This window comes from Octodon degus, unplaced genomic scaffold, assembly GCF_000260255.1.
Source record: "Octodon degus isolate 3935 unplaced genomic scaffold, OctDeg1.0 scaffold00100, whole genome shotgun sequence".
In the NCBI taxonomy this organism is placed as follows: Eukaryota; Metazoa; Chordata; class Mammalia; order Rodentia; family Octodontidae; genus Octodon; species Octodon degus.
In genome coordinates, this window is record NW_004524676.1 from 92,805 (window position 1) to 117,724 (window position 24,920).

Sequence of the window (24,920 nt, forward strand, 5' to 3'; positions counted from 1 at the left end):
AATCTTGATTGGAGTAAATGAAAAAATTGGGAGATGGTGCAAAGCAAGTGAAAACTTATTCAGGTTTGAAACAATATTCCTATTGATGAATTATCAAGAAGCATTGGCAGAAAATTTCTCAAGCATGGAAAAAGAATTTGACATACAGTAAGTGAGTCATATAGGACTCTAATTGGCCATGATAAAAAATAAAAGATAATAAATCTACACTAAGGCACATAATAGTCAAAATTCCAGAAATTCAATATAGGAACAGAATACTAAAAGTGGTCATAAAAAGAAACAAATTACCTAAAAAGAAAAGGCATCACAATCACAGCAGCCTGCTCAACATGAAGCGTTAAGTCAAGGAGAGCTTGGAGTGAAGTGTTTCAAGGCCTAAAGAAAACAATCTCCAACCCAGTAGACATACCTTGTAAAACTGTCTTTCAGAATTGATATATCCATGATAAAGAACACCTGAAGAAATTCATAACCACCAAATTAGCACTCAGAAATGTTCTAAAAGATATTCTAGAAAGATATAAAGAAGACAACTCCATTAACTCCAGTACAATGAATCTACCAGGCGAGGCAAACAAGTAAAGATAGGGGACAGAAAGAGAACCAACAACAGGAAAATAATATGACGAGGATAAGTCAATGCATATCAGTTATAACCATCAATATGAATGCTTTCAACTTATCAGTCCAAGGAAATACTGGCAGAATGGATCAGGAAACAAGACACAACAGTATGCTATATTCAAGAGATACATTTAACTCAAAAATAAATTTATGGACTGAAAGCTAAAGAATGGAAAACAATACTCCATGTGACAGTAATGCAGAAAAATGCAGTGCAGCTATTTTACTTGCAGAAAAGGTAGCTTTCAAGCCACAACTGATCCAGAGACAAAGAAGGCCACTACATACTTGGTATCATGGTTTGGGGCTTTTGCAACTTGGTATCATGGTTTGGGGTTTTTGCAACTTGGTATCATGGTTTGGGGTTTTTGCAAGGTGAACAATATACTTTAGAACATGTTTTATAGTAGTATTTTATAGTGAACACCCAAGAATCACATACTACAAGTGCAGGAAATCTGTCCACACACTAAGTACTGAAGAATCCAGCTGAGGGCTTAGAGCTCATAACAATGCCTCCCGCTAGTCCAACTGGAGGCCTAGAGCCCACAACGAAGTCTCACTCAGGCCTGCTTTATGGATACGTGCTAGAAAGGCCCAAGGGTCAGGGGTAGAAGTGAGGAAGTCTATGGCAGTGGGATGAAGTATCTGTGCTAGCAGGCTGAGGGGTCTGAACTGGAGCCAGGAAGCAACACTCAAGCCCCAGAGCTCCCCCAAAAGGCACCACAGCCACCCTCAGCAACAGTGAGGTCCTAAGCTCCTTCAGCAATGAGGAAAGCTGAGTTCCCATCAGGAAAGCCAACAGGACAAGCTTTGTGAGGCTGAGCAGTGCACCATCTTCCCCTCAGAACTAGGAATTGATGCTCAAGATGAGGTTCAAAGTTCATCAGGAAAGCCGTCATGATAAAGTCTTCCCTCAGAACAGCCCAAGAGAACTAACAGCTTCCAATAGCTTCTTGAAACAGCATCCCTAACTGTTTTTGGCAGCATCTCCTGTTCTGCCTTTGTGCTGCTGGCAGCAACCCTCAGGTGGGCCTCCCGCACCCAGCACCATGCTAGTGCAATTCAGCTGAGTGTAAGAAGCTGACCACCAGCTAGCCATCCACCACACTTGGTAAGGAAACAATCTAAGAGGAAAAGATAACAACCATAAATATAGTGTGTCTAATGTCAGTGCACCCAACTATGTACAACAAATATTAACAGGCAGGAAAAGAATCACATACACACCACAACAGTTGTAATAGAGGATCTGAATAGCCCAGTGTCACAAATAGATCAACTAGACACAAAAGTTGACAAATGTCAAAACTGAGCGAAACCTTTGAACAACTGGATTAGTAAATATCTACTGAGTGACCCCCAAAACTCCACCAAAGACTTCCAGACTTAATAACAAAACTCAGTAGCATAGCTGGATATACAGTTGACAGTCAGTAATATATAGCATAAAACAATACTTGGAAATCAATCTAACAAAGGCACTGAAGGACATTGACTTTGAAAATTACAGTATTGTGAAAAATGAGACAAAAGAGGATATTAGAAAATGGAGGAAGGGTTGGAGAGATAGCTCAGAAGTCCAACTCCTGCCTGGCAAGTGCAAGGACCGGGGTTCAGTCCCCGTTATTGCATGCCATGCCAGACTTAGAACCCCAGGCATACAATGCTGGCACTGAAACTTGGCATGGTGGTGCATGCCTGTAATTCCAGTGCTGGGGAGGCTGAGACAGGAAGACCACTATGTATCTGAGCTACATAGTGAGACCCTGTACCAAATAAATGAATAATTAAAATTTTTTTAAAGAAAATGGAAAGATACCTCTTGTTCTTGGTTAGGAAACACCAAAATAGTGAAACTATCTATATTTCCAAAATTATTATACAGATTTAATGAAATCACAATCAAAATACCAATAGCATACCTCACAGAATTAAAGAAGCCAATCCTAAAATTCATTTGGATTTTAGAAGAGAAGAGAACTAGAATAGCAAAGGCAATCCTGGGCAACAAAGGTCAAGCAGGGAACATCACAGTCTCTGACTTGAAATTATAATACAAAGCTACTGTGATAAAAGCAACCTGGTCCTAACAATAAAACAAAATAAAAAAACCCCAAGTATCAGCAGAACACATCAGAAGATGCCAAAGCAACTTCAAATGCACTCAAACACCTTATGTTTGACAAAGGGACCCAACGCTTTTGCTGAAAAAAAAAAAAAAAAAAAAAAAAGCCTGTTTGATAAATGGTGCTGGAAAAATTGATTTTCCACATGCTAAAGATTACACCTAGACCCATATCTCTCACTGTGCACTAAACTCAGATTGAAATGGATCAAAGTTGTAAATATTAAAGCAGAAACACTAAGTCTGTTGGAAGACAGAATAGGTAGAACTCTTGAAGAAATAGGTATAGATAAAATCTTTACCAACAAAACCTCAATTGCTGGGCATTATCACAAAGAATCAGCAGCCGGATTCTCATCTTGTTAAAAAGCATTTGCACAACAAAAGAAACAAACAACAGGGTGAAGAGACATCTCACAGAGTGGGGAAAAAGTTTGCTACCTATTTCTCAAAGGACTAATGTCTAGAATATTTGCATAACTCTAAAAATCACCCAACCCAAATTTGACTGTGTTGTTTTTGTGGTACCAGGGATCTAACTCAAGACCTTGTTCTTGCCAGGCAGGTGCTTATACCATTGAGCTATTTTCTTGGTTCCACCCACGCCCACATTTAAAGACCTAATCCAGAAAAGGGTGCCTGAACTGAATGGACACTTCTCAGTTGAAGAAGTATGAACAGTAAACACACTGAAAACACAGTTCAGCATTACTGGCCACTTGAGAGACGCAGGTTAAAATAACTCCGAGATTCTATCTCCAGAAAAAACAGTTATTTCTTATCATTCAATAACACGGTGGTGGTGGTGTGCAGAAAAACGAGCCCTTCTCTACTGTTGGTGGGAGTGTAGATTGGTGCAACCACTGTGGATATCCTCAGAAAACTATGGAAATTTCTCAGAAACTAAAGGTTCCATTCGATGCAGCTACTCCATTCTAGGATCTACACAAAGGAATTAAAACCATCAAACCACAGCAATACATGCATGCCCATGTTTATCCCACACAGTTTGTAATAGCTAAATGTTGGAAATAGCCTAAATGCCCATCAGTGAATGGATAGATAAAAAAGATGTATTATTTTATTTTTAAAAACCTTTTATTTAGGGGCTGGTGAGATGGCTCAGTGGTCTAAAGCACCTACTTAGAACAAGGTTAGCAAAGCACAGGGACCGCGGTTCGATCCCCCAGCACCACATGACAGCCAGTCCGCCCCCTGGTGGGCTGAGCTGGCCACACACACACACACACACACACACACACAAATAAATAAATAAATAAAATTAAAAAAAAAAAACCTTTTATTTATTTGGTGCAAGGTCTCACTATGCATCTCAGAGTCATGGTGATCATGAGTCTAAGCTGCCCCAGCACTGAGATTAAAGGTGTGTGCCACCACGCCTGGCTTTGGTGGCTGGCAAGGCACGCCCAGAGTTCCAGGGCCAGCACAACATGCGTTACTGGGGATCGAACCCAGATCCTTGCATCTGCCAGGCAAGTGCTTAGACTACTGAGTTAATTCCCTGGACAAAAGATGAGTTTTTAAAAATATAAATAAAATAAATTATTACTCTGACATAAAGGGTAAATTGGAGACATCATTAAGTAAATGGATACAGCTTGAGATCACACTCTTAAGTGAAATAAATTAGATATGCGTGTTTAAATATCACATTGTTTCTCTAGTGTGAGAAACTGAAAATGTAAATAAAGGCCAAAATGAATAACAAATGTGGGTAAACAGGAAGAAATTGTTCAAATGGGAAGGGGAACCCGGGAAGAGGAAGGAGGGAGGAAAGAAGAGGAAAAAAAGAAGACAGAAGGAAAAAAAAAAATGAAAGCAAGGCTTTTGTAAATAAGGAGGGGAAGAGCAGTCGAAGGGAGGGGATTGGGCAAAACTGATCAGGATACATTATGTGCAGGTACAAATTCCCTATTATGATCATGGGTAACTCCAGTGCTTGGGTGGCTGAGACAGGAGGATCACTACAAGTCTGAGCTGCATAGTGAGACCCTGTACCAAATACACAAAAAAATTTCCAATCAGTTATTTAAATAAGTAATCGACTGGGTTTATTCAACACATATAACTTAAAAGGAGAGAAATGTTAAATCATACCTTGCCTAAAGAACTGCATGAATTAGTTCACTGAAGAGAAAGTTTTGTGTTATTCTTTTTTCTACGTTTTATTTAAATAACCTCCAATGAGAGCAGAACAGACCAATTACTACCCCTTCTTCATAATACCAGTGACCTAAGCCAGAGAGGGCAAGCATCCCTGTAGCCAGCTGCCAGACAGTGTGATGGGGGGATCTCAAGGGGCCTGCTGCTGGAGGAGTATCCACGGTGGAGCGAGGGTTCTCGGTGGTCTCATCTACGGACACGATCAGGCCCATGCCTCAGAGGCTGCTGTCAGGGCGCTGATCCGCACCATAGCTGGCTCCCACACGAAAGCTCCGCAGCTGCCAGTAATGTCCTCAGTGTTGATGTCCACCCCATACCACATGCCACCCTGGGCACACCGAGCCCATAGTTTGTTCAGGATGTTTGTGGCATCAAAGCCAGCATTGTCACATATCTAGCGTGGGATAATCTTCAAGGCCCCGATCAGTAGCTGCTGTTTTCCTGGGATAGTCCTTGAGTGATCCCACTTGAGTGATCTAAGTGCTACTTAGAGAGCTCCATCTCGATGGTTCCACCGCCAGCCACCAGTGAGTCATTCTTGATGGCCTTCCTGACAGTCATGATGACATCATGCAGAGACTCTCTCTCTCCTCCATGAAAGTTTTGTGTTATTATCTGCTTTTTTTAGAAGAATCTTTTTGATTTATTGCCTATACTCTGAGTAACTGCTTTGAAGACAATGATTCACAATGTTTTAACTATTGTTATTCTCTTATTATTTGTTATGGAACTTTAGTTTTCATACAATGAAAAAGGAGCAACTTCTGATAAGATATCAGGGTGAATTAGAGAAGCAAGAAGAGCTTTGTGAATTAACGTGATTTATGTGTACAGCCTGGGAGCTGATCGGAAGAAATTATAAGAAGAAATTTTTGCCATGTGTAAAACTGATCATACATTATACACTCGGTGATGTATAAGAATTGATATTAATTTCGTAGGCTGTGGTGGTGGTTGTGTTGTGCTTTGCTCTTCTATGGTTGTGGGAAATATGTGCGAAAGTTTTTTCTCGTCAAATGATTTGCTTTAAAGTACTCCTGAACAAAGAGCAGGGATCCACATGGTAGATGGAATTTTACAAAAGAGATTGTCTAGAGATGGCAAAGTATAGAGGGCTCTGAGTATTCAAACATTTGAAATAAAATTAATTTATATTTCATAGAAACATTTAGTCCGCATCTCTCATTTTGCAGGAAAGTTACACTAGGGTCAAAACAGTCCTATGTGTATTCTTCACTTTCAGTTACTACGACTGCTTTCAGCACCTGTGAAGGATTAAAAGACACAGAGTGGCATGACGTAGACCCACAAACGTCATGGTGTATTCCCTTTCAGTGTTACAATAGCTCATGATGTGAGTGGAGCCTCCCCTGGCATCACACCATTGACCCAATCATCCTTCAGCTCTGTATCTGTGGTTTATTGTCTTGATCATAGCTTCATATGCATGCAAAAGGCTCTTGCATATTTCAATAAAAATAACATCTAGTTTTGGTGTCATCTTAAAAGTTTCATTGTCTGACATTGCCATTACAATCTTTATATTTAATCAACTCGCTTCAAGGAAAAACTGGGCCAGCCACAAGGTCTGAGGCATATAGTAAGTAGGACCTTAGAATTACATTGCTGTACCTGTTGTGGTGCAAACATTCCACTGTGCTCTAAATGTGACAACATTAATTTTTTGTTGTTGGTGGTGGTGGGATGCTGGGCATCGAAGTGAGGACCTTGCACTTGTCTGGCAGGTACTTAAGCCACTGAGCTATCTCCTCAGCCCTCTTTTCTTTTTCTTTTTCTGAGTTTTTTGACACCTTTTCCATAGGGTTTGCCTACCCTTTGTGCTTTTCCACCATGTCATGATGTAGCCAGCTGATCCTGGACTCTGTCCCAGGAACATGAGCTAACTAGAATTTTTTCTTCTGCAAATTGTCCAGCTTTGTGTATTTACCTATAGCACTGAAAATGGACCAAAACCCTTACCAACACAAACAATATCTTAAAGCTCAAACCAACACATACAAGCCATACACTGAAGAAGAACCCGAGAAGGCACTAACTTTGTCCAAGTTCTATAAAATGAGAAGTTTTTAACAGTAACTTGAGCTTATATTAATGCCTCCAGAAAGAAACAGGCATGGAGATTTTAACGGCCACAGAGAAAATTAGGTACAAAGACTCTGCTTAAATAAGCTAATAGTTTAACAGGGTTGAATTCAATTTTTTTTTATTTATTATTTGAGAGAGAGAGAGAGAGAGAGAGAGAGAGAGAGAGAGAGAGAGAGAGTGTGTGGTGTGTGTGTGGCCAGCTCAGCCCACCAGGGGGCGGGGCCGGCTGGCATGTGGTGCTGAGGGATTGAACCTTGGTCCCTGATGCCTTGCCAAGCTTGTTCTAAGTAGGTGCTTTAGACCACTGAGCCATCTCTCCAGCCCCAGGGTTGAATTCAAGAAGGCTGATGAATGCTCACTTATATCTCAGAATAATTACTATTTTATTTTGTTCACATAGGAAATTTTGATGAAGCACCTGTTACGCGATGCTTTCCGTGTGTGGACTGTAAGCATGTTCCTGCCCTTGTGGATGTTTGCTAGGCCGTGACAAAGGCAATAAGAGGGCGCGCATGGCACTAAGGCATAGTGCAGGTCTGAGGAGCTGAGCTTGGAGGTAAAGTGAGAAAAATGACAGCGTGCGGCTCATGAGACTACCACTGAGGGGAGTGCAGTGAGCCGAAGGTACCCAACTATAATTTTTCTCACTTAAAAATGGGCAGGACAAACAGCAGTAGAAGAAACTTGGTCCAATTGCTGGACCAAGAATTTGTATGTGTCATGGAGCAGGAAATTTATGGAAATACATCATTTGGTTTACAGATATGTTTCTCATTTTTACTCAATCTGGTGTTTCTCAACTCAGGTTGCAATTGAATCCTTGTTGTTTACAGCTAAATATGCAAATCTCAAAAACATCCAAATGTTTGTGTTTGCCCTCTCTAAGCCCTCATCTTGCATTCAGCTGCCTGTGAATCCAGCTTATAATCATTCAGCCAGACCCAGCCCATCCTGACTACCGGCGACCTCCATCCTGAGGGATGTGGAATGAGAAAAGTGGGCATAACTACCTTTCTATCTCAGAGATGAGTGAAAATTATTGCAAATGTCTATAAGCCGAACAGAAGTATTTTGGAGTTTCCTAGTCATGCATTTCTAGAAATTATTTTATTGTTTAACATGAATGAAATTTAAATCCAAACATACTAACAAAAATGTTTCATATCTTCCTGTGAATATTAAGGTAATAAATTCATTTGCTCAAAACTAAATTTAAAAGGAGCCATAATAATAAAGTAACCGTGAGGCATCTGTTATGGGTTGTGTCTAGTTGTCCCTGCAAAGCCTCATGTAGGTCATTGGGCAAACACAGCTGGAGGAGCAGCGAGTGGCTTGAGGGGCGGGGCCAGAGAGGCCCAAACAGATAAACTGGCTAGCCTGTGCTTTCTCAGAGATGTGGAGGGGGTCATCCTGGTAGTGCCCAGTCTCTCCTCCGGTGTCTTGAAACCTCCAGTAACTGTGCGCTACTAAATAAACCTCTCCTTCCCTCATTTTGAGTGTCAGGTATTTGTCCCAGCAATGAGAGAAGAGAAACTAAGACAGCATCTAAATACAGAGGGCCTTTCTCCTGGCAGCTGAGCAGAGGGCCGAGAGGAGCAGAGGTGAGAAAAATGTAACATGGGAGGGCAAAGAAAACCTGTATCGAAACCAACCAGACAACCAGCGCAAGAAAACTGAAAGTGGAGGCCTATTGCCTCTGGTGCTGTCACACCAGAGTCCCAAGTGCAGGAGTGGGGCCACAGCCAGGGGTACTTGGGGTCATATGCAGGGAGTCTAGATTTGGGAGTTGTGGGTAGAGGTGACTGGACAGAAAGGGACAAAGTGGGTAAGAGTGATTGGGCAGATAGCGACAAAAGGTTGGGTCAACTGAGTTGGGTTTTTATTTATCTGAAATGGCACCATGTGGTCGACTTCCACTGAAATCCACTTTCCCAAGTTAGGTCTTCATCTCTTAGACATGGTGCGGCCTATTTGGTGGGAAGGGGGATTGCTACATTCTCTCTTCGCATTCTTGACTTTCTCAAGGATAAGATGGTTTGAGGAGACAATTTTTTGATGTGGAAAAAACAAAACAAAATTATCTTGATGCTGTGGCATGAAGTTTACAGGATAGCTGCCCAGGCCAAGCCTGCTGCCTCCTCTGGGCCTACTGTTTGTCACACGATGACAAGAGCACTTTTGAAGAAACATGTCCATATTGTTTCCAGTTGTTGGTTCTAGATAATTCTCGAGTGCCCCTCAAACCCAAGGCCAAATTCACACTCAGAGTACAGAAACTTCTTAATCATGAAGCTAGAAATCATACTCTCAGTTTTATGTTTTTATTTTTTTGGCAGAACTTGGGATTGAACTCGAACTCAGGTCCTGGGGATTGAACTCAGGCCCTTGTGCTTGCCAGGGAAGCAATTGTTCTACTGAGCCATCTCTCCGACAGAAGCAAAAATTGTAAAAATGTACAGACACTCCAAAAATGTATTGTTGATTACTTGTAAAACTTGAAACAGAACAGTTAAATAGCCTGGAGAAAGTAGAAGCTTCTTATCAGCATTGAAAAACATTCCTGTCACTCCTACAAGTAAACTCAGCTCAAAGATACCAGAAAAGAAGACTTCAAGTTCCACAAGTGTAAATGATGGTATATCTGGCTCCAAAGGCAAGAGCCCAGCATTGATTTTCAGAATACACACATCTGGCCAGTCAACACCCATTTGCTCCTCAAAGAGCGGGAAGAAAAGAAGGAAACACTTCTTGCAGCTAAAAATGTTGCTCAGTCAGAGTGAATCCAAGAGGATTCAAAGGTGGACTTCAGAATTTCTTATCTTCACTGTGAAGTTGGACTTTGAAAATAAGAAATGTCAAAAAAATAAAAAAGAAAAGAAAGAAAAAGAAAATAAGAAATGTCTACTATAATTTCTTTCTTTCTTTTTTTAATTTTTATTTTCTTAGTGATCCTGGGGGGTTGACCCCAGGGCCTCATACATGCTGAGCAAAGCACTCTACAGCCTGAGCTAAACCCATAGCCCCAGTCTACCATAATTTCTGAAACTAGTTAGTAAAACAATTTTTAAACTTTTATTTATTCTTTGAATAAATGGATACTAAGTTCAAGAAAAAAAAAAAAAAAAACAGCACTCTTTCTGTCAGAAAAGGCAAACCCTTGTTTTCTTGGCAAGGAAGACAGCCAAGATCCTTCAGGGCCACAGCTGCCTGGGTCGGAAGGTGGGGGTTGTTTAGCTTTTAGGTTTAGGCAGGTTTCCTAAGGTCAGGCAAGGCTGCGTAGGTCCCTGGGGGCTGTTGCCAGGGAAGGAAGAGGTTGTTATTTGGCTTGGGCTGGAGACAGGACAGAGGCCCCAGATGTGACATGGAAAGAACATTTTTGTTTCTTAAGGAGTAGGGGGAGTTTAAGCCCCCAAAACGTGGTGGTCTAACAAAAAGTTAGATTAGAAAGTACAGAAACCTACTCCAATTAGCATAGTGTGCAAAGGTGTTCAGCCTAAAAAATGGCAGGAAATCACTCTGCGGAGGGGAACAAGGGCTCAGCCTCTTGGAAGTGGGTGACACATTCACCTGTTTCCTCTTTGTCAGACTTTCTAGCCCATGTGGTGTCTCAATTCTGCCTCTTTGCAGTCTCCTCACTTTGAAACTCTTCTGTTCTACTTTCTGGTTACTTCTGCTTTCGTGTGGCTTGGCTTGCAGGCTCCACTACTGTCCAATTTCTTGTGACCTTTCTGTTCCATGACCTCTGCCAGTTTGTCTTCCCTGGTATCTGTTGTCCAACAGCCTGCAGCTCATTGGTATCCCAAATGAAATTTCCTGGGAAGGGAGTGTGACCAGCTGTGGTTGGCTTGGTAGCCCATCCTGATCCTGACCGCTCTGCCAAGGGTACAGGGTATACAAATCTTTCTGCGCTCTCTCTCTCTCTCTCTCTCTCTCTCTCTCTCTCTCTCTCTCTCACTGGTTTGTTGTGTATCCACCAGCTTTTTGTGTGTCCACCATGGTGTGTTCCTCTCTGTGTTAGCTTTCACAGACTGTGTTTTCTTTCAGTGCAAACTCGTTGACCTATTCCTTTCTGGTACTGCCACTTGATGGAAAGATACTTGGGTCAAACCACATTATGAGGAAGGTGAGATCCACTCTCTTTGATCATTTTCTTTCTTTCTTTCTTTTTTCTTTCTTTCTTTCTTTCTTTCTTTCTTTCTTTCTTTCTTTCTTTTTTTCTTTCTTTTTCCTTTCTTTCTCTTCTTCTTCTTCTTCTTCTTCTTCTTCTTCTTCTTCTTCTTCTTCTTCTTCTTCTTCCTCTTCCTCTTCCTCTTCCTCTTCCTCTTCCTCTTCTTTCTTCTTTCTTCTTTCTTCTTTCTTCTTTCTTCTTCTTCTCTTGTACCTGGAATTGAATTCAGGACCTTGCATTTGCCAAGCAGGCAGTTGTGCTGCTGAGCTATATCGCCAGCCCACTTTGAACATTTCCTACTAATTTCTCATTTTCCTAAGGAATCAGGGAAAAAGAAGTTGGCTAGACAAGAATACACCCTCCAGGGTCATGCCTCCATTGACTGAACTCCAGCCAGATCCCACCTCCTAGCAGCAATTTAGCTACTGAACTTACTGGATGAATCCACTCATGCGTGGAGTGATCCAATTATCTTCCAAACACATGAGCATTTGGGGAACATTTCAGAGCTAAACCACAGCATGTGTTTTCCCTCAAGGTTATCTCATACTTTTTCATACTTTTTCTTCTTGAAGTTCTAAACTATAACAATATTTTTTAGGCTCTATCCCACAAAGAGATACTTACCTGACTGGTTGCCTAATTGTAAAGATTATTATTTTTTTAAGTTCAGATTTCATGTGATTAAGGTATGGGCTACACATTTACAGTTTACAGGTATGAGAATTTATGGTTTCATATAGTATGGCTTCAGATTTCTTCTACTGTAGGAAAACTATTGTTTCTAATACACTTGGCCAACCCCAAGGATTCTTTTTAGTTCTTACTGTGGCCAGTGCTGCTCCTAGCAGCCACCACCACCTCATCCATTTGAGGGTCTCTGCTGCACTGGATTTGAAGGCACCTTTACTTTAGTATGCATCATTCTAAATTCCTCAGGCTTCAGCTCTGGCTTTTCTCCTTGAACTTCAAATGCATGTGCTTCAAAATCTCTTTACTGGCCTAGCAAAGAAAGCATAGGAAACTGGGTATAAGAGCCCAGGAGGCAATGAGAAGGGAGAATGCATGGTGGCATGAACGAGGCAGCTGCTGTGCTGCTAACCTTCTTCTAGAACCTTCTGTTTCACTCATCTCCTAGATGGTGTTTGCATGGATCTCATGATCATCCATGTCAATCTTCTAATCTTAAAATAAGGAAATTCAACCAAGAAGTTAATTATGGATGGAAGAACCAGGTCTGAAAGGCAAGCCACCCAAGGAAGGATATAGTGCTCGTTCCAGGAAACAAATGGAATTTCCTATTTTATATTTTTACTTATTTTCTCTTCTAACTAGGCAAACTCATGAATTTGATGATGGTGACAAATTGTTTGACAATATCCACTAACGTTGAGCAACAGCAGCTCTATGCCTTAAAAATTCCTCTCCTCGTTGTGTGTGCAAAGCATACATGTTCATCAAGAATGCTAGTAGTAGTGCTAATTTCAGCGGCTCCCAAATGGATACAACTCGGGTGTCCATCAGCACTAGAACAGACTGCAGTGTACTCACAAAATAAACGCTATATAAAGCAATGAGAAAAAAAATACATAACTATAGGCAGCAATATCGATAAGCATTAGTAGAAGAATATTAAGCAAAGTAAGCCAGAGACAAATAAAATATAACTTATGATTCCTTTTTGGTGAAACTCAAAAATGGACAAAAACAAGCTGGTACATTCAGGTTTTGAGGTACATTGACTTGAACTGTAAGAAAGGAAGGGAGCAAGGAAGACTGAAAGGTATTTAGAATGCTGGAGTGGCTGGGCATGGTGGCGCTTGCCTGTAATCCCAGCACTCAGGATGCTGAAGCAGGAGGATCATCGCAAGTTTGAGACCATCCTGGGCTACAAAGTGAGCTCAAAGACAGCCTGAACTGCACAGAGTGACCCTGTCTAAAAATAAAAAAGAAAAGAAAAGAAAGCTGGAGTGGATATTAATATTTTTGCATATTTTATACATACAAAGAGTACTTGCACTTTTGCAATGTCCAGAGTTCAAGACCCAAGGTTTTAAAATAGCTCATTTTGCAAAATTTTTTTAACCTGAACTGACCTCATCAGAGAGAAAATCTGGCCTTATCTGACATAAAGTTATTAATAGTCTTTGTTTATTCCACTTGGGGTGAATATTCAAACATTTCCTACAGAAAGATTAATGTTATGAATATGAGATGCTCTTAGAGAAAACACTGGGAATGTTACCTTTGAATCCTGAAAGTTCTGTAGTCCAAATTACAACTGGCCATTAGGATTTATTGTGTAGCTTATGTGTTGTAGGTAAAATGAAGGCTCCCCAAAGATGTCTATATTATGTACCCTGAACCTGAGAATATGTCCAGTCACATGACAAAGATGAATTATGCTTGCAGAGAAAAGAGGGTTGCTATCCACTGACCTTGAGATGGAAAGAAGATCTGTAGTTAATCAGCTGGGCCCAGTGCAAACACAAGAGGGGGCAGAAAACAGAGAGCTAGAAAGGTAGCAGGGTGGCAGCCCACGCACGGGGCCCAAGGGAGATTTTCCCAGGTAAGTCCCAGGGTTAAAGAACACATCATGTAAAACATCAGCAACAACAGCAGACAGCACAGAGCAGAACAGAGCACAAGTATGCAAGAGCCAGAGCCACCTGCATCTTGTTGTATAATTTTTATACAAGTTGTTATCTCATGTTTACATTCTTATAGAGTATTTTAACCAGAGCATGCATGCTCACCTGCGTTCTCACGTGCGCCTGGACTGATTAAGTGGGGTTGCATCCTCAGGTGTCCTTAGATGCCCCTAAGCTTTTAGTCTGAGTGGTTCCCCACACAGGGTAAGAAACATCAGTTCTACATCACTGACTTTTTTTTTTTTTTTTTGTCTTTTTGGAAGTAGGGCCTCACTATGAAGTTCAGGCTGTTCTTGAGCTCACTTTGTAGCCCAGGCTGGTCTTTAATTTGCAATGGTCCTCCTGCCTCAGTCTCCTGAGTGCTAGGATCACAGGTGTGTGTGTCCACACCTGGCCACATCATTGATTTTGAAGATAAGGGAAGAGGATCAGGGGCCAACAAGTGTGGGTAGGCCACAACCGATTTCTCTTCCACAGCAGAAGGTAACACAGCCTTATCTATTCCTAGATTTTAGCCTGGTGAGATTCATTTGGGATTTTTGACCACCAAAACTATAAAGATCACATACTGGTCTTGTTTGAAGTCATTAAGTTTGTGGTTGTTTGTTATATGGGTAGGAAAAAACTAATATGTACGTACCATTAACTTTATACACACATATGTGTATATTATATTATATGTATATATGCAACCCTATATACAATGTATAAATGCTTATGGGAATTTTTGTTTGCTATCTGGATCATATAAATTCATAGTACAGAGCAGAAACTCAGGAAAAATTTTGAATATATAAATAAATAACGAGTGGATTCAATGTGGAGAGGAGTCAACTCTTGGAGTTGACCTACAAACTGTTGTTTCCTAGCACACTTAAAATCTCAGTGGCAAAAAACACAAGCATCCTTTGCAGCTCATGAATTTTCATGTCAGCTGGGGCAGTGCACCTTCACATTTCACAACAGCTGGGGGCCTCTACTCCACGTATCTCCAGCCCCCTTGCGTGGGGAAGGGAGTGTACACAGAGGATGCCCACCCCCAGGAAGGTGACCTGCACCGCATCTGTAAAGGGAGACTACGTGATCAAGCCCAGGTTCAAGTCGCCTTTGGTGAGTAGAACATAAAAATGGGTTACAGGAAAAGTTATATAAAGAAGTGTGAAAAACTAGATCCAAAAATTAATGTATCCTAACATCTCCTGCCTGCTAGCAAAGCTCCCTTCTGACACTAAATATGAGCATTGGTTTATGCCACCCTGAGTAACACCTCAAAGAACCCAATAAGGAAAGTAGACTTTATGTAGGAATAATATATGAATGATATGAATTTATTAAGGAAATATTGTTTTATATGATCAATTAATTGATAAGGAATCAATCCCTGGTAGACAATTAACCAGGACTTTAGAACATTAATTTATAAATATGGAAAATATTTTTTTTTAATCCTGCCTCAGGTTTATTTGTACAAAGAGCACAGGAGGACACCAGCCCCCCACAAATGGCACCCCAGTCCTTCTGTTTTTGTATCAGCAGTAAGAGGCTTTTACTGTGGAGCCTTCATGGGGGCCTGGGCACCTTTGGGGTCCTGGGCTGGAGCAGAAGCTGGAGCCTCAGCCTTGGCTGGAGCCTGGGCCACTGGCCAGCAAGCCTTGCAACCCTTGGCAATGCGGGCATGAATATGCTTCCCAAGCCTGGGGTGAGCAATATAGGCAAGTCGAGCGAGCCTGGGGTTTACTCCTTTTGGAATGATCTTGGGCTTGACCTCCTTGGGCTTGACGAGGGCCTTGACAGCCTCGGCGCGTGCACTCACGGCCTTGGCATTGTTTGCTTGCATCTTCTTGAAGCCCTTCTTGTTGTACTTCTTGGCAAAATGCACGTTTCTAAGGAACTTGGGATCCACCCCCTTCAGAGATTCGTATCTTTGTGACCGAGGTTTCTTGATGCCATTTTTGTGCCATTTTCGGGACTGGTTGTGCATGGTATGGTTCTTGGACTTGGCCATAACTGCACTGTAAACTGCAGTGACAAAGTGCCTGGAACCAGAAGATGAAAAAAAAAAAGTAAAATTTTTTTTTTTTTTTTTTTTTTTGTGGAACTGGGGATTGAACTCAGGCCCTTGCGCTTGCCAGGGAAGCGCTTATTCCACTGAGCCATCTTCCCGGCTGGAAAATATTCTTAAGCCAACTATTACAGTAAAAGTAGTACAAAAAGCATAGTATTAGAAAGACCATTCAGATTTATCAGGGTCTCCTTGTGCAGTTCATGCTGGCCTGAATACTAAACTCCCCAAGAGGTGGTTATATCATGGTATCTAATAAAGTTGCTCACAAACTGCAATTCTCCTGCCTCACCCCCCCCAAGTGCTAGGATTATAGGTGTGTACCACTGCACTTAGATTATGATTTAGTACTACAAGCACATTTGCCAGATTTTGGCTATGAAGTTTTACAGTTAAATCCATTACACCCTTAGGAGGCTGCTTTACTGCCTAACTACACTTACTACTCATGGCTAATGTGGTAGTACCCCATAAAAAATAAATGCAGATTCACAGACCCATGAATACCTCTGGCCTCCTCTTCAAGTACTATTTCTTGGATATTCAGTTCTTTTCTTGTCCTTGTCAACAAGAATTCACTAGGAAAAGAATTTAAGACTAAAAGAAAGACTATTTCAATAAGCAGTTTACAAACCAGAGAAGCACGAATTTCTACACAAAACCAAACTGTGCTCAGCAAAAGCAGAAAGAGGGGTTGTATCAAAGTTTAAATAAAGTTTTGGCCCAGGTTCCCACTACAGTCCCCTGTGCAAACGCAGAACACAAGCAAGCTCAGTTTGCTTGGTTGAGACCTACATTTGCCTGCAGGTCATAGTTCATTCATTAGGTCTAGGCAGCTTAGAGTGACTTTTCCAGGCCTGTTTACCTTGGCAGTTGGAAAGGAGCATTTCTTAGCAAGAGCGGAGGGGATCTGACTGGTTCTTCCAGAAGGACTGTGTGGGATCTGCCGCCACCACACCCTCAGTCAGCAACTGGCTCCCACATTCCATGTTGAATTTAGTTCCAGTGAGCCACTTGAGCTGTTTCCTGGAGGTCCAGATGTTTTTAAACTTCGCACTCTACTCTCCACATAGTCACTTCAGAGTTGGGTCAAGTATGCCATTTTATTTTCCCTTCTGCAAAGCCTTTTCTCCAAACATCCTGAGGACCACCCACAGCCATCCACGTGGCCGTGCTCGGGTATGCTAGCTCAATCCTTCTTCCCAGAATTCCAGTAGTAGCCTAGTGTTTCAGATGGCAACAACAAGAACACAAAAGATAGCACTACGGCTTTGTGTCCACCCAGAGCCTCACGCAGTCAGAGGTGGGGCTGAATCTACAGTGTTCACAGGGCAATGCTAGGATGAAGGGTGCCAGGATTAAGGGTGGGTGATAAATAAATCAGTCCACTGATTGGTTTGCCACTGCCCTGATCCTGTGACCCTGGGTACAAGATAAGAGAGAGAAAGAGGCTTGTCTTGCCTCTTGCTTGCTTTGCTACTTTCTGACTGCAATGAAGTATTTCTCCTTTGCAATGCCCGCCTGCCAAGCCACCCTGCCTTGGAGCCACCTGATGATAGACTCAACCCTTTACTACCGTGAGCTACAGAAACCACTTTGACTTTGGCTGGTGGGTATTTTGTCTCAGCAATGAGCAAAGGAACTAATACAGATAGGGATGGGATAGACTGTTATATACAAATAAATGTCTTAGTTGTGTATTTTTATTTTCTCAGAATTCAGTGCCATCTCCTAGGCCTGGGAGTATGACACATATACCATGTACAGTGCTGTAAATTTTAAGCAAGCCTTTTCAGGTGGGTCCCTCAGGGCCTTCACATACAACTACAGTAACTGAACAAGAAATGATCAACTCTCCAGTACCGGGGACTGAACTCAGGACCTTGCACTTGCCAGGCAGATGCTTATGCTGCTCAGCTATCTCCCCAGTGAAATGATCAACTTTGGAGGACTGTTATTAAGTGAATTTTGTAAGATTAGCAGTTCTGCTGGTATATCTGTGAAACCAGAAACAACTGCCAAGTATCCTTCCCTGAGAACTTACTGCTTGTGTCACTTAGCAAACGCTGTATCTGTACCTCTTTTTGCTGATACTCTATGGTCCTTTGATTGCCAGCTCTTTCCTTTGGGTATGTAAGTGGTGCCACGTACACACTTCTTCACGGGGATTTGGGTGCTCAGCAAGCCTCCGTGTCATACATTTTCCTGAGTTGCCATAGGTAGGTGGTTTGGGATGGTCCCTTTTATTTGTATGTGCTAATATGATTGCATTAGGAGTCTGTGTTCTGGGGAAAATCACTGATTCCTTCAACAAATATTTATAGACTTCCCACTGTGTGTGGGGCACAGTTCTGAGTATTTGGGATACAGCGTTAAATCCTTTTTTAAAAAAGTATCTATGCCCTCAAGGAGCTTACTTGTGCTGGGGGAAATTGGCTTTAGCTGTGCAAACTATTGTAATACATACTGTGCTGTGCTGTGGGCAATAGAAATAAAGCAAGACTGGGGAAGGCTATGTTGGATTGGGATTTTAAGGAAGCCTCTGAGAAAGTGACCATCAAATCCAGATGTGAAATGAATGAGGAATTATGTTCCATAACTAGTGGGAGCAGCTTTTCTAGACAATGAAAATTTGAATTGAAATTAAGAGTCTGGAATATGGCTGATGTTTTCCTGACTGCTCAGGGTGGGTGGGGGAAAATTGTCAGAAATGAGTGGGGAGAAATGAACCAGGGTCAGGTCATGTGGGGCTAGAAGACAATGGGGGTGACACTGGGTTTTGTTTTTGCTTGACTCCTCCCCCCCAGAAAAGGAACATTGAGAGAAGGAGACTTATAGGATAGATTTTACATTTTTAGGCAATTGCCAGTTATCCTTCTAGTGTTGATTTTAGTAGGACCACAACAGACAAAGTAGGGAGACAGATCACTTGGAGATTGTGGTAGTTCAGGCAAAAGATGATGTTGGCCATGGCCGTGGCTAAAGACAGTGTGACATGGTCAACAAGGACAGGGTAGGCACGGTGGCAACACTGAAGTTCTGCTGCTGAGCAACTGAAGGGAACCAGTTTCTGAGATGGGAACGGTAGGGGAGGAGTTTTGGGTGATGTGTTGGGCATACACTAGCTAACTTTAAGGAAACTGGTGAACAACTATGCAGACACTAGGAAGAGGGCTGGGGAGCTCAGCCTAGATGTAGAATTTCTAGAATGTACTAGAAATTCATTAGAGAGTCATTCATGATCAATGACTCTCTAATGAATCGTAATCGTAAAATCAATGCTGTGGAAGAGATCAACTATGGATTTAATCTGTCTAGAGCCAGGTGCTGAGCTTGGGTCCTCAGGCTCTCCAACAGGCAGAGAAAGAGGGTCCAGAGTCGGGGGAGAAAACCCAGCGTGTCCACCAAGGGCCCTCAGTGAGTGTCTCTGCAGAGGCTGCTTCGCTCTATTTCACTGAAGGTCACATTCGGATGCAAAGCTTATTCTAACAATTATCAATACAATATCGGTGAGAGATTAGTTTGCGCCTCTCTTTCTTCCCAAGAATCACTGAAGAATATGTAGTAAGTCTGATTTATCCTTACAGGTTCTGCTCCGCCCCCAAACTCAAGTCTCTGGAGTCGTCAACAGTCTGATTAAAATTGTTTTAAAGAAATGTCATTAAAATCAACATGGACAATAAAGCAAAAGCTAATATGAAATTTTAAAAGGTTAAATGTAAATACTAATTATTTTTTAAATGTATAATTTTTGTCAAAGCCCCACTGAAGAGTTTAAAAAATTACTTTGCTTCAGCCCATCAGAGGAAAAGAATTTTTTGATGAGAAGGGAGATTTTCAGAAAAGAATTAATTAGTCATAAGGGCCATTAAATCTGAAATAAATAGAGGATCCTATTGGAAATTATATAAATATTCATAAAGATATAACTTTTACTGACAAGATGTCATTTGCTTCATTAAAATAATCTAATTTGAAATGAGCATCCTCAGAGAAACATAAGAACACAGGACAGTGGCAATATTAAATATGATAAAAGTTTTAAAACCTCAGTCCTCTGTAATTCTCAATTTTTTTGTAGAGTTTAATAAGTTGCTCAGAAATAAGTATATCTTACCACCTCCATAGTTTGCTAAGATATATTTAACAAATAAAAATTGTGTGTCTGGGGCTGGCCAAATAGCTCAGCAGATTAAAGTGCCTGCTTGGGGAGACTCAGCGGCTGGGGTTTGATTCCCGGCATGCTGTGCTGGTCGCACCCCCTGGGCATGCTGAGATGGCAATTGATACTGGGCGTGGTGGTGTGCACCTGTAATCCCAGTTCTTGGGAGGCTGAACACACGTGGATCACTATGAGTCCAATCTACATAGTGAGACTCTGTAGACCCTGTGGACCCTGTACTAAAAAAAAAAAAAAAAAAATTGTGTGTCTTTTCATATAGAATGCATTATTTTGAAATATGAATATATTATCCATCACCTCATATACTTATGTTTTGGTGATGAAAACTCTTTAGATTTATTATCGTAGCAATTTTTAAGTACACAATATATTACCATCACCTATAGGCAACATACCGCACGATAGATCTCCAGCTGAAACTTTAAACTGTCACTCTGGGCCAGCTTTGCTGCGTCTCCCTCCCCTCTGTCGCCCGACATCTACCATTCTACTCTACGCTTTTATGTGCTTGGCTCTTTAGGCTCCATGTATGAGATCATATAGTGTTTGTCTTCCTGTGGGTGGATTATTTCATGCCTAATTTCCTCTACGTTCATTTTAGTTGTCACAAATTTCAAGGTTTTTTAGTGCTTTTTCTAAAGGATAAATAATACACACACACACACACACACACACACACACACACACAATTCTCCATTGTTTCATCCCTTAACTATTTATATAATTATCTTTATCCATGTATCTATTGGTAGACATTGAGGTTATTTCCACTGCTTGCTTGTTATGAGTATGGGAGAACAAATATTTCTTTGAGATCCTAATTTCAGTTTTGAATATATATGCAGAAATGGGATTGCTGGATCAATTGGTAGTTCTATTTTTAATATTGTGATGAACCACTATGCTGTTTAAAATGTCTACTAATTTCTATTCCAACCACAGTGTCCTTCACAACATGTTTGTCTTCTTGACACTTGCCATCTAACAGGTGTGAAGTGATACTTATTGTGGTTTTAATTTGCACTTCCTGGTTGATTAGTGATATTGAGCATCATTTCATATCCCATGGCTGTTGGCCATTCATATTTTTTCTTTTGAGAAAGTCTATTCAGCTTCTTTGCTTATTTTTAAATTGGACTGTTTCATAGCTGTTGTGCTATTTGACTTCTTTATATATTTCGAGCATTAATTTTTTTCTTAGAAGCATTACTTACAAATGTATTCTCCCGTGCTGTACTTGTGTCTTCATCCTTTTGGTTGTTTCCTTTATGTGCAGAAGGGTTTTATTTTGATGCAGTCTTATTTGTCCATTTTTTACTTTTCCTACAGTTTTGGAGTCATATCCAAAGTTGTGTAGACAGATGTAGGAAGCTTACCATGATTTTTCTGGACAGCCTATACATTTAGATCTAACGTCTAACTGTGTCTTATTGTAGCCTTTGATGCCACAGTCTATCGTTAATGACCACTAATTCTCACTGATGGAAGAGGCTATTCGGCTAGAAAATAGATTGCAGAGCATGAGGATGTCAAATCAGAACTTGTGACTTCTGCTTCTAAGCTATTCAGTGAGCTGTAAATCAGAGTGAGCTCCAGGCCAGCCAGGACTGTGTAGAGAGACCCTGTGTCCAAAAGACAAAAAAAAAAAAAAAAAAAAAAAAAAAAAAAAAAAAAAAAAAAAAAAAAAAAAAAAAAAAAAAAAAAAAGGAAAGAAAAGCCTTCTGAATGTTGTAAGACTCATTTTAATTTCTTTTACCCTGGTAAAATTCTGCATATTTATATGTAAATTCTGCAACTATATTACCTCTACTTTTGGAAAGGAAACGTCTGATATCATAATATGAGAATTACGTTTATTTCTTAATAAAGGACATATTGAGGACACGGTAGCACATCGAGTCTTCGTGACAATCTTATGATGTGGGATACTAGTCTCATTTATTTTCTTTCTTCTTTTCTTTTCTTTTCTTTCTTTTTTTTTTTTTTTTTTTTTTTTTGAGACAAGGTCTCACTATGCAGTTTGGGCTGGCCTTGTGCTCACTCTTGTAGCCCCAGGCTCGTCTCAAACTCGCAGAGATCCTCCTGGCTCCACCTCCCGAGAGCTGGGATTACAGGTGTGCGCCATGACAACCAGGAAACGATGCGCGGTAACTTTCATACGGTCGATTAGCTGGGAAGTGGCAGAGCTGGGATTCGGATTCAGTGTGATTTCAGAGTGTCCTCTTTCCCAGCATGTGACGCAGCTCATTCCTTTACATTTTTGTGTTTCCTTAGCCACTCATAAATTTTGGGAAGACAGAATAATGCACAGAGCTAAGAAAAGAGATCTCTAGTTCTTGCTTACCAGCTGATCATTAGTACCTGTGATTATCAAACATATGGTCATTTCAGTGACTAGACTCTTCTGCAGTGACCACTGAATGTACTTCGGGGCCCTCCACTGCCAGTGATCTAGTTGACTGCAGCTGGATTCAGATGATGTACTTGGCTGTGAACAGTACCAGGCCCAGGCACATAGGAAAAATGATAGATGCTGAAGATAGGAGGGCTTAGAAGAGGCCTAGATTAGGGCAGATTTCTCTACATTTTTGAGATATTATTTTATTATCACTCTTATTTTGTGATGGGGGAAAAACTAAGTGCTAACAATAAAACCAGGTCCTTTTTGTTTTCTTTATTATCATTCCTTTTTTTTTTTTTTTTTTCAGCAGTCAGGCTGAGTTTAATGATGGGGAAGAGGACCAGACCATACATAGATCTGCCCATCCCCTTGCCCAAGGCCCCAAGAAGCCAGAAGTGGTCCAGGGGGAAGCTGTGGTTCCTCCCTAAGGCAGGTACCCAGGGTCCCTTAGACTTTGTGCAAAATACTAAATGTTAGTTTGGCATTGAAGGTCAGCTGTGAAAGGGGGGCTGATTCTTTGTGCAGCCAGCCCAGAGGGAGATGGAGGTGGGTTAGGTGGCCCCTGGCCTAGAGGAGAAAAGGAATGGGTAGATAGGAAGAGGGAAGGCAAAAGACTTCCCCCTAGCTTGGGGGGTACAGGCACAGGGCAAGTTTCTGTGTAAATTTCTCTGGGGTAGAGGGCAGACATCCAAGCAGTGAGGATTACAGATGCTCATCTCCAATGCCCTCGAAGGCAAAATTGCCGTGGACATCGCTGGCACTGGCATCTGTGCTGGGACTGCCAATCCCTCGTAAGCTCACAGCACTCAGCTTACTTGAGAGTTTGACCACGGACTCCCGGCTGGCATCAGGTGACTCAAGCAGCGGTGGAGACTTCACTGCTCGCTGGCTGTCTGAGCATCTCAGGGTATCTCCCTCCCACCGGTGCAGCATCTTCCTTATACTGCCCACTGATTTCTTCACCATCAGTTCATCTACCATGGACTGCAAACAGATGCTCATCATGATAGCCTGGGGGCTGGTGATGGTGACCCACTGCAGCCAACCCTTGCTCATGAGGTATTCAAAAGCCAGTTCCAGGCACACCTCACCCTGGCCCCGGCCTGGGCTACTCGTACTTCCACTGGGCAGTGGCACAGAAGAGGTGACCCGCCAACATCGCATGTGGGTGACCTGGAAGGAACCTTCACGAAGTTGTTGGCCAGGCAGGCGCAGCTGGAGACTGAGCTCACTGTTGCCTGCACTCACTACCACGGGACAGTCCTTCTCTGGGAAGTCAGCCACACAAACATCAAAGCACAGATAGCCATAGTGATGCAGAGTTTGGGCGAGACGCAGGAACTCCTTCTTGGAGACCTTCTCTTGTAGAGATGTGAGCTGCTGGTGCTGCTCTTTAGTGACCAGGATCCAGCCACGCTCAATATCTGACACTGTCTGAGCATAAAGCAGGTTCAGGCCAACCCAGTTCTCCATGACATCATCATCATAGGCAGAGTCCCAATAACTCTTCCTTAACACAGTCTTATACTCTTGATTCCGAAGACTGGTAACAGACACATAAGGCAGCTCAAACTGTTGCAACTTCCGCACAAAAGAAGAGGCTCCATCCTCTTTTTCTCTAACAAGGAAGAGACTGAAGTATCCGATTAAATCATCTGGAAGATCCAGCTTTGCAGCCACAGCCTCTAGGACATCCTCGGTCTGATCTGAAGTTAGCATGTTGACCAAAACTTTCCGCCCATTGCTGAGCAGCACTTCCGAGGAGACCTCCTCTGTGGGGAGCTGCTGTGTCTCCCACTGTGCCTGATGCAGGAAACTATTGAAGGTCTCACCGCTCCCAAGCAATGGGGCTGGCCGAACAATTTGCATGTACTTCTCTAACTGCTTTCTCCTCTGTTTTATCTCTGCAGGTGTCAGAGAGAAAAGTTTCTTTGGGGGAAACGCAGGAAGCACATTTGCCCCATACTCCTTCTGAAGCTGCTCGTGCAGGCCCAGAAGCTGGCTGTAGTGAACCTGACAGCGCAGGGCTCCATTCAAGTGAATGTTATAGGCCATGTAGGCAGAGCCGCCACTGTCCCTGTTGTGGGACTCAGTTTCAGGAAGGGAAATGTGCATGATCCCTATGGCAAGGCCTACTCAGGCTCCGGACTGTAAGGGCCGCGGCGGCTCTGCACAATCACCTCCACTGTTCAGGGCATCCCCGCAGCCTCACTCACCATTTTGGGGGACCTCTTTATTATCATTCTTAATATCTGACTTAACAGAAGAATTTTTCACCTTAAAATTCAGTTAAGGTCTGTCTCTAATGAAATCGATATAGTGTTTCAGTTACTTTTTTCTTATTGCTTGGACAAAATACCCCACACCCAAAATTAAGGAAGGAAAAGTTTATTAAGCTTACAGTTAGTGG

At 41.9% G+C, this 24,920-nt stretch overlaps 1 protein-coding gene and 2 pseudogenes across 3 annotated transcripts; 1 reads left to right on the forward strand and 2 right to left on the reverse strand.

Annotated features, from left to right (window-relative positions):
- Positions 1 to 7,473: 7,473 nt before the first annotated feature.
- LOC105743123 lies at positions 7,474 to 9,825 on the forward strand (annotated as a pseudogene).
- A 5,585-nt stretch (positions 9,826 to 15,410) lies between these two features.
- LOC101577743 lies at positions 15,411 to 15,869 on the reverse strand (annotated as a pseudogene).
- A 7,150-nt stretch (positions 15,870 to 23,019) lies between these two features.
- LOC101578147 (sorting nexin-17-like) lies at positions 23,020 to 24,625 on the reverse strand. 3 transcript variants are annotated; one of them, XM_023723609.1, is made up of 2 exons: positions 24,563 to 24,625; positions 23,020 to 24,487 (listed from the first exon to the last, which is right to left on the reverse strand). In XM_023723609.1, exons 1-2 carry the CDS (start codon positions 24,623 to 24,625, stop codon positions 23,213 to 23,215), a joined length of 1,338 nt encoding a protein of 445 aa, XP_023579377.1. In that variant the 3' UTR covers positions 23,020 to 23,212. The 3 variants fall into 3 exon arrangements, with proteins under 3 accessions (XP_023579377.1, XP_023579376.1, XP_023579375.1); XM_023723608.1 differs by having other exon boundaries at positions 24,524 to 24,625; XM_023723607.1 differs by having other exon boundaries at positions 23,020 to 24,625.
- Positions 24,626 to 24,920: the final 295 nt, after the last annotated feature.

What these genes read in the sequence shown, in the direction of transcription:
- LOC101578147 (XM_023723607.1), bottom strand. Translation starts at nt 24,625, where the DNA reads ATGCACATTTCCCTTCCTGAAACTGAGTCCCACAACAGGGACAGTGGC.